Here is a 9,065-nt window from a genome sequence, read left to right as displayed (position 1 = left end):
CTCCTCTCCTTGGCGCAGGCGCCCGCTTCCAGGGCTGGTGGAGGGCTGCTGCGCATGCGCGGGAGACGCAGGGGGGAGGGGCGAAGGGGGGGAGGGGGCGCCCTAGCTCTGCCCGTGGCGGGGGAGGCGGAGGGTTGCGGCGCATGCGCCGCCGCACCCTGCGCATGCGCACTGCTCGCTCGCTGTTGGCTGAGGCGGTGAGGGGAGGTGGTGGTGGTCCTGCGGGAAGCCATGAGTGGGTTCGGGGCTGCGAAGCCGCTTTCGGGCTCCCCGGCTGCGGCAGGGGCCCGGAACGGCAGCAGTGACAGCCTGGAGAAGATCGACATGTCTCTCGGTGAGGGGAGCGCCTCGGGCCTGGCGCCCTGGGGGAGGCAGTGGAGGGGTGCGGGCTGAACCAAGTACCAGCGCCGGGGGGGGAGGGGGGAGCGCGGTCCGAAACGAACCAACCGGGGTTTGCCGGGCTGCAGCGCGGGCGGAGCGCGGCGGGGGGGAGGCGGAGTGCGAGCAGGGCGCGATCCCCGACGGGGCCTGCGGGAGGCGGGCCGGGCCCTGGGCGCCCGGTGCCGGGGCTCGCGGGCCGGGCTCGCTTCCGCGGGTGGGTCCCTTTGTTCCGCCGGGTGTCCGGAGCAGGCCCCGGCCCTGGGGAGCCTCCGGGCCTGCCTGGCGCAGGGGCGGGGAGGGCGCAGCTCCGCCGCCCTTTCCTCTCCCTTCTCGCCGGGTTTCGAGGTGGGTGACGGCAAGTCTCTTCTGTGACACCGCTGAAATAGTTTCTCGGTCAAATTAAGCGCGATTTTATCTGTACCTAGTAGCTCCCTGTGGAAATCTGGTAAAGACGACCCCCAGCTTTCCCTTGTGGAGTGTCTTTCTAATGGAGAGTGTGTGCGTGTTCGCACATCTTTTTTTCTTGCGGAGATGTGAAAATGGAATAAAGTCTTCTCCCCACCCTCCGGTTCGTTGTTTGCATTAGGAAGTTGCACAGCCCCATAAAAGATCTGTAGAGCTGCCTCTCGGTGRTATCTGAGAGCCTGACATCCGTACCGTATACATCTCTGGGGTACCTCAGACCAGCTCTGCTCTGGTCCTCTGCCCTGGCCCCCATAACGTTTGGGAGCACATTCGGCATGTTCCAGGAGCGCGTCTTCCAATTTAGTTGTATCCGGAAAGAATTGGGTTTGTATGCTCCATGATGCTACCAAAGCATGATAGGTGGGTATTATCAGGAAGCTTGCTTCAAAAAGTGGATTTGTGATTTGAATTGCAGAGTTGGTGTAGACTCGGCCTTTGCGGCTCAGCTTAAAATAAACAGATTTTTCGTTTGTTGATGGTCCAACAGAGTTTTTTGCTTTGATAGTGGACGTAGCTTGGGAGATGATGTGCAGAGTTTTTCTGAATATGGAGTAGCATTATTGTTTTCATATGAATCTATTTTTATTTATAGTATAACATGCTGAATCAGTGTGTTTCCAAGGTTACCAAGACTAAGAATCATTGATTCTGAGTAGTTAGTTATATCTTCATATATTCTAATGTTTTTTTTAGTCATATTCCTTTGAGTAAGTCACAAGCAGGTTTCTGGACATTGTCTAATACTAGATTGGAAAGAACTTGCAGTGTCATGGATGACGCTTTATTTAAGAAGCTGTTGTGGGTGTGGGTGTCCCTTAACTTGTTTAGTTGAAGAGTAATTTGCATGAAAACGATGTCCTGCATGCCTGCTGTTCCCAAGTCAACGCCATGCTCTCTGCTGTGTGATTTGGAGTAAGCAAAGATTAGATGCAATCCCACATCTGTCATGATATCAATAAAGCTGACATAATGATCTGGGGAATCCTAAGATCTAGATCTTAATATTGAGTATTTGGTCATGTATTAACACAGATTAAAGCTATTTTTGTTGCTAACATATTATGGTACAACTCATCTGAGGCTAAGCTTCCAACTTGATAATATTTCTAGATTAAAACTACAGCTAGAACAGTGGAATAATCTCTGATCTCAGGCAAGATAGGAGAATGCTTCAGGCTATCTCATCTAACAAACATAGAATGTCCCAGTTATCTTTCATTTCCCAAAATAAGAGAATGGCTGCATCTTAAGTTCGTTTGTGTAAAAACTTGCAACCTTCTATACAGCAACAAGTTATCATTTTGCAAGAATTGGACTTAAGCAGGAACAGATGATCTATGAAACCAGGATCCATGCTCTAGGAACGTAGTGTTTCGTATCACAGGTACATCGGAGTGGAAGTACCCATTAAGCAGAATTACACATTCCACCCTAAAAGGTTGAGAAGTTTTATTTTTTTTTGCTCAGTGTCACTTTATTAGTGGTGTTAAGTTCAAGCAACGCTGGTGGCTGAGGACCGCTGTTGTCAGTGATAGTTTCTACTGTTTTTGAACCGCAGACCATTCTGAAGTGTCTTGGGTGTCCTTTGTTGTATGAAAAGGAAAGCTTGGGAATCCCTGGACCAGGGATGATCCCCTTGGTAAAGAAGATTCTATAGACATCAAACCCTGAGTGACCTGTGTCTGTATTCCTTACCCTAAAGATTTTTTTCCTAATACTCAATCATTTTTGCAGCAAAGTAAGCTGATTTCCTCCTAGCATTACTTCAGTGGGATGCAAAACATTTGATAATATTTCGTGGACTTTTTTTCATTTTCATTTTCTTTGTTCTATCCTATCCGAGTCCATCTGAACTCTGTTAAATATAGTAGCTCTCTTCCAGTCTCTCTCTGAGTCAAAAAGTGATGTCCATGTATCTGTGGTAGCTCTCTGTTGCAACATGATATTTGTATCTGTTGTGCTTCCATGATCTAGATGCAATGAAGTATAATTTGACATTTTCTTTTATGCTGTTTTTATAAGCTAGCTAACATTCAAATAAAAGCATACTACAACATTGCTTTAAGTCTTATCTCCTGAGCCACCCGCCTGATCAGTGGAGGAAATAAAACTGGTATGACTTCATTTGTTTGTGACAAACCTGCTGTTTACTTTTCATCGGTTTATTGTTTTGTACATATTCTCAAACTGATTAATAATTTGTTCCACATTGTTTTCCAGGATAATAGGTAAGATGATTGGTTTGGTTTGCAGATCCCTCAGGGAGCGAGGTCTTGCTTGCTTTTCTTCCTAATGATCTGGACCTCAGTGAGCTTGTGAAGATAACTGATTGCCCGAGTTCTCTCTGCATGACTTTCTTTAGTACCTTCGGATGAAAGAACTGAGACTTGAACAGACATTTTGTCTGGACTTTGGAAAGTGGGAGTGAGAGGGGGCTACCTTTTCTTTAAAGGTAGTATACAAAAACTAACAGTCATTAGATTTAAAATTTAATGCTGGACTAAATGACAYGAGATTTCAAGCATCTTGAATATTTTGAATGAATATAACTGCTTGTCTTTCTGCTGGGGCACTGCATTATAAAATAAGTACTATAAGACTCATGGGGTCTGGATGTTTTATAGAGATGATATTTCTGGAGCCTTAACTTGTATGTGCTGGCTTTGCAAGATTAACTGGTCTGTTTCAGCCGACTCCAAGCTGCTAGGGTTTTTTCTTTAGAACTGGAATATATCTGCAGAGTATCGAGTCCTTTTTTTTTTTTCTTTTTTCCTCTCCCTTACAGATGATATAATCAAACTGAATAAAAAAGAAGAGCGAAAGCAGTATTCCCCCAAAATGAAAAGGGGGCTTCAGCAGAATCGAACTCGGCAGTTCAGGACACCAGGCTCCAAGTGGGGAATCCAGCAGCAGAAAGGTATGTATGCCGAACATAATGTGGGCTGCACAATAATTTTGTGAGCTGAAATGTAACCTAGTGAAAATGTATGGATTGACATGGTCAGTTCAGGTGTCTTTCAAATAGTGCCATATACAGTTTTGACTGTAATTCTGTTCTTTGTGATCCATTTATATTTGGCTTGTATCTGATTCAGTGTGAGAACAGCATTGATATGTTTGGCTAACAGGGAGCTTAGATCTTTGGACTCTTCTCCTTCAAGGAAGGATTGACTTTCACTCCAATTTTTTATTTTAATTTGGGAAACTGTGTTGATACTCTGTGCCCCCTCAGAGATGTATAGAAAGAGTGCTGACGTCAAACCCTGTAGATCAGGAAACAAGGAGGCCTTGCCAGTCCTCAGAGCTTTGTGCAAAAGAGCCAGCATATCCATATTTGCTAGGTAAAATTTTCCTAGTAGGCTTCTCAAAAATAGCTGTTACTGCAGACTGTAGTGCTGCCTCTGGGATATATGAAGGGATAATCCAGAGTGTCTGAATCAGCTATTCTGGTTAAGACCTTGGGCTGCAAAGGAAGTACCATGTCGGATTTCTTAAACCCATGCTTATGCAGTGGAGTAGAAAAGTGGGGAAAAAACACTAAAGGAGGGGTGATGAGGGGAAGAGTGCATGGTAACAACTTACTCTAGATTCTCTGAGTAACTCTCAGCTTTTGCAGTAAACAGGATTCACATTCTAAAATGATTCTCAGGTGTTAGTCCAATACAACTAGCACTTGCTGAAGTAACGACTGCTTTTGCTCTATGTTTAATTTTAAAAAGTACTTTTTCAGTACTGGATGATAAAAAATATGGAAAAATACTGTCTAATCAAAAAGCTTACCACTTCAGTCCAAATTAATGAGGTGTTTAAGCTAACATATGCAATTTTTTTTTCTTTAGTATCAAAATGCACGTCTTCCTAAAATGCTGGTGTATTCACAGTAATCCCCATTTTATCTTTATTATTGCTTAATATTTGTTCTAGCAGTAGTCCTTGTTCAGCATCCTATATACAAATGACTTTTGGGAGCAATGGAATGTCTTGTAGCTCAGGGCTCCAGAAAAGTCTTACTTTTTATACAGGCAATCATGGAAATGTTACTTAATTCGTGCATCTTTTGTAAATTGGTGACAGTTGAGGAAGATGTTTGAGGTTCCTCAGCCTAAGTGTAAGAATATTTGTGGAGATGAAAGAGTAAGTGATTTTAAGTAGTAGATAATCAAATATGTAAGTGTCTTTTTACAATTGTGATTGTCAGTGCAGTTGTTCATGATATAGGGGGCCCAAAAGAAGCAAATGTTAAAGTATATATAGCCTAATATTTAGACTATTAGAGGGAATTTGAGCTGCAAATATAAAATTCTAAATACAATTGTGTTACTTTCATTTTTTGAAATTCTCCCTCGCTGACTGCCTTTGTTCTAGGAAAAGGCAAATGTTTTTTGCAAAATTGCCAAATCTGTGACATGTTAAAACATTGTGAATAGCTTTAACTACTCCCTGCTATACAGCTCTGCACACTTCCTCCCGTTGAAAGCAAACCCTTTAATTTCACCTTGAGCAAAAGATATCATCAAATAGTTCTTCTGAGCATTTTGGTTATTACTTGTTTATGACTAACAGATTTATTGCTGTTCCATTGCCACTGAAGTTACTCTGATAGGTGGCAACTCCTCTGTTGTTTGTAGTCAGCTGCAGAAACCACAAATGTTCAGCAGCATTCAGTTCTCTCTGGTTTTAGAAATGGCTGCCAAACCCTTTAGAAAGGCAGAGGAGATTGAGCTGGAACTTTCTTAAACTTTTGGGGGAGAAACAGGGAGGAGAACATTGTTCATTTAAATAAAAGTTGTCCTTGGTGATATGCATAATGCAACAGGGAAAAACTCTGGGCAGTCTGAGCTGACTTTGAAATTGTCGCTTTGAGCAGAGGTTGGTCCAGAGAGCTTCTGAGCTCCCTTGCAGCCAAAATAACTCTGTTTCTCAGCTTTTCGACTCTGAAAGAAGAGCATTTGCTGACAGTCCCATAGCAGTGCCTCAACTGCAAATTTACTCAGGCTAGGTTCTCATCAATGAATTACCTGATATCATGGCTCCTGTCTCATAAAGCAGCACAGATTTATCATCAGTGCTATAAATCAGATATGTCAACGCTAGATGTGTGTCTCTCTTGCTATRGAGCTGTTATCTTATTCTCAAATTTAACCTGAAATCTGAGGTTCTGGGGGGTGTGATATTCTGGGGAAAAACTGAAGCACGGTCTACTTTCATAGCGTGAAGCTAAATGGCTCCGGACAGGGTTAACCAAACTCTTGTAACTAAAAATTTGAGATGTTAATACTACAGACCATGGGTTCGCAAACATTTTATGTTCAAAGACTACTGTCAGTTCTCAATTTCTTCCAGACCACCATGCAAACTTCTAATTGAAAACACTGTAATTGTGATGTAAGTTGTATTCTTCTTAATATGGTTTTGTGGGCCACTTGCTATGTTCTTTTTTCTTAAGCCAAGTCTTGGAAACCACTGATCTAAATAAATAAGCATGGAAGTCAGGGTTTTTTTGTTTTGTTTTGCTTTTTTAAGCTGGTAATTTAAAGTTTGCTGGATGGCTGGGGAGCTGGATCATTTTATTTTATTATTATTATTATTATTAAGCACTTGATTAGGGGCCATTTGGGATTTTTGTGATGGTTTTCTATGACAGAATGGGTTCTAAATTGTCCCTACACAAATGCCAAATAATAACAAATTTTCAGCAGAAATTAATGTAGTGAAGTGGAGCAAAACTGTGATCTGTGTGGGAAGCTGATTGTTGTTGTGCTAGGTTTAGGGCCAGACCTGCTAAATTAACTAAATGACCAAATTTTTGCAAATGTAGTAATAGCTTCTTCTTTAAGGCGTAAAGGGTGCAGCCAGGTAACTTGAATTGTCTGCATACTGTCTTAAAGCAATAACCTTTTTCCTTCAGTAAGAGTTGTTGAACTCTTTATCCTTATTGCAGGTTACGGTAAAAATCGTTTGGGACGCAGAAAGAAGGTRGCAGGGAAGAAGCGTTCTTACGGAGTTATAACCGGCTTGGCAGCCAAGAAAGCGATGGGTTCACGCAAAGGAATTAGTCCTCTGAACAGACAGCCACTAAGTGAGAAGGTAATCAGTGCAATTTTAATGGTTCATATAATTGTCTACATTAGGTGTAACCCTGAGTTTGCTAAAAGTATGGACAGATTAAAAATATGGAACACATGCTTCAGAACAGTGCTACTTAAAAATATTCTAATATGCTGGTTCTATAATGATGCATAGGCATCTGGTACAACCTTTTATTAAATCAGTGATGACAGGTGTTGCCTGAGTTCTTGTTTGTTTTGTGGAGGATGGCTAATGACCAGGCCTGAGTATACTTAAAACTACTTGAAGGTGTTTGAACACTTAATTGGATTGCAAATCGGGAAAATCCTAGTGCAGGAGTATTTTCTGTGCAAGGGGTACTTGGAGGTATTTGCTTTATTTCTACAAGTAAAGCTCACAGGCTCACAGATTGGAATTTTTTTTTGTCTTTTACGTTGCTTTATGCCAAACCAATGATGCAGCAGACATGCAGGTGTTAAGCATGTACCTCTTCTAAAAATGCCTCTTTCAACAGGCTCCCTCTGCCACCCTCCAGTGTATTGTTGCCTGCTCCATCTAATCAAGTATTGTAGAGTTTAGATTGCTTTGGGTTTATTTGTGAAGAAGAATAATTTGAAAGGTGTGTGGAGCATCTATATTGTCAGTTATATGTAGGGAAATAAAGTAATGAAAAAGTAGCCACTAAACTCTGCTTTTTTTGGCCTGATAATGAGGGGAATATATAATTTGTGAAAGTGTAGACCATTTTTAAACTATAGTGGGTTGTGATAGGTAGGCAAAAACAAACATTCTATATGCAGTTTAAAAATCAAAACTGAAGAAAAAGTTTCAATGCCATGAAATCTGGAAAAGCTTGAAACAGCAAAGATGGTTTTTAAGCCTTCTAGAGCTGCTTGTAATATCTTCAGGAAAACACAACAAAACTCAAACTTTTGAATTTCTCATATGATTTTGAGCAAACAGGTTTAAGCACACACAATTATTTTTTACAGGAGGGAAATACTGAATTGGAGTGACTCTAATTAGTCTGTTTATTACCTATTTCATGAAGTATTTCTACTTTTTTTTTTTCCTTAAAATAGAAAGGGACCCAATAAAAGTAAATGTATATTCAGGTTATAGCCATATGGTTCCCAGTTCTATTTTTTGTGTGTGTATACATTACACATGTATGCAATATATCTTTTTTGTTTAAGAATGCACAGCGGAATTATCCAGTTTTGAAAAAGAAAACGACCCTGCAGAGACAATCTGAAATGCAGAGAAAACAAGCACCAGCCCTCAGGAGGCCTGTCCCACTAAACAGAAGGTAAAATATCCGAGTCTCCTTTCTAAACTCTTAATAACTTTCTGTAGTGAGTTTTGTTTCTGACAGGACCGACTCCATGAAAAGATGACAGGTACTGGTAGTAGTAATAGGGTAATACTTCATACGCTGATAATCTTGACAAGTTTGAAAGCTGAGCTTGGGAGAAACATGGTCTCAGATACAAAGCCAGGTATTTATCATTGTGTAGAGTACTCAGGAAGTACCTTTATTTGTGGAAGAACTAGTACTCTGCCTTCATTTAAAGCATAGACAGTCTATATGAAAATGGCCAACTTATGGATTTCTATAGCTTTCAAGTGACAACCATGATTTAATTTCTAAACAAAATACCTTTGTGGAAGCTGGTGCCATCTTCAGTTTCATGGAAGCCATTGCATGTTTTATTTGTACCAGAATTAACCTGTCTGTTACACTGCAACTAAACTGCTTTCCATGATGAAAATATTCACTGTGTGACTGTTTTGTGGAAATTGGAAATGAAACTTGTTCATAGTTCTCATTCAGTCCATCGTCCGTAATCTGGGCTAGGGGTTAACAGCTAAGAATCTCACTGGAAATGGTTTTGACAAGTGAACTGTAATAGCTTAACTATTAGCTTTGGTTCTTTGGGGGAAGGATGTTAATCGTATTCTGTTTACACCGTTAGGCTGTTTCTCTTAGAGGCCACAGCGCAGCTAAAATGGATTGGGCTGGTATGCTAGGCAGGATGCTCTGCAGAGGCATAGTGAACAACTCTCAACTTTTTAATACCAGCTCAAATTGTAATATGTTTAGGCAGAAAATTCTGTTCTGAATCCTGATACTCCTTTTTTTTTTTAAC

General features: G+C 41.2%; 1 protein-coding gene across 3 annotated transcripts in view; it reads left to right on the top strand.

The window, feature by feature from the left end:
- Positions 1-138: 138 nt before the first annotated feature.
- The window catches only part of FYTTD1 (forty-two-three domain containing 1), a 15,659-nt gene continuing 6,732 nt past the window's right edge, over positions 139-9,065 (top strand). The window contains exons 1-5 of one of the 3 annotated variants that reach the window (XM_026070888.1): positions 262-334; positions 3,067-3,298; positions 3,632-3,763; positions 6,788-6,933; positions 8,112-8,224. In XM_026070888.1, coding sequence (XP_025926673.1) covers positions 3,685-3,763; positions 6,788-6,933; positions 8,112-8,224 — 338 coding nt within the window. In that variant the 5' untranslated portion in view covers positions 262-334; positions 3,067-3,298; positions 3,632-3,684. Of the gene's footprint in view, positions 335-3,066; positions 3,299-3,631; positions 3,764-6,787; positions 6,934-8,111; positions 8,225-9,065 lie in introns of those variants that run through there. The other 2 variants (XM_026070889.1, XM_026070887.1) reach the window with 2 other exon arrangements.

Source organism: Apteryx rowi, unplaced genomic scaffold (assembly GCF_003343035.1).
Source record: "Apteryx rowi isolate R43461 unplaced genomic scaffold, aptRow1 scaffold_32, whole genome shotgun sequence".
In the NCBI taxonomy this organism is placed as follows: Eukaryota; Metazoa; Chordata; class Aves; order Apterygiformes; family Apterygidae; genus Apteryx; species Apteryx rowi.
Note: the sequence above shows the minus strand (reverse complement) of the source record. Positions and strands in the feature narration are given on the sequence as shown.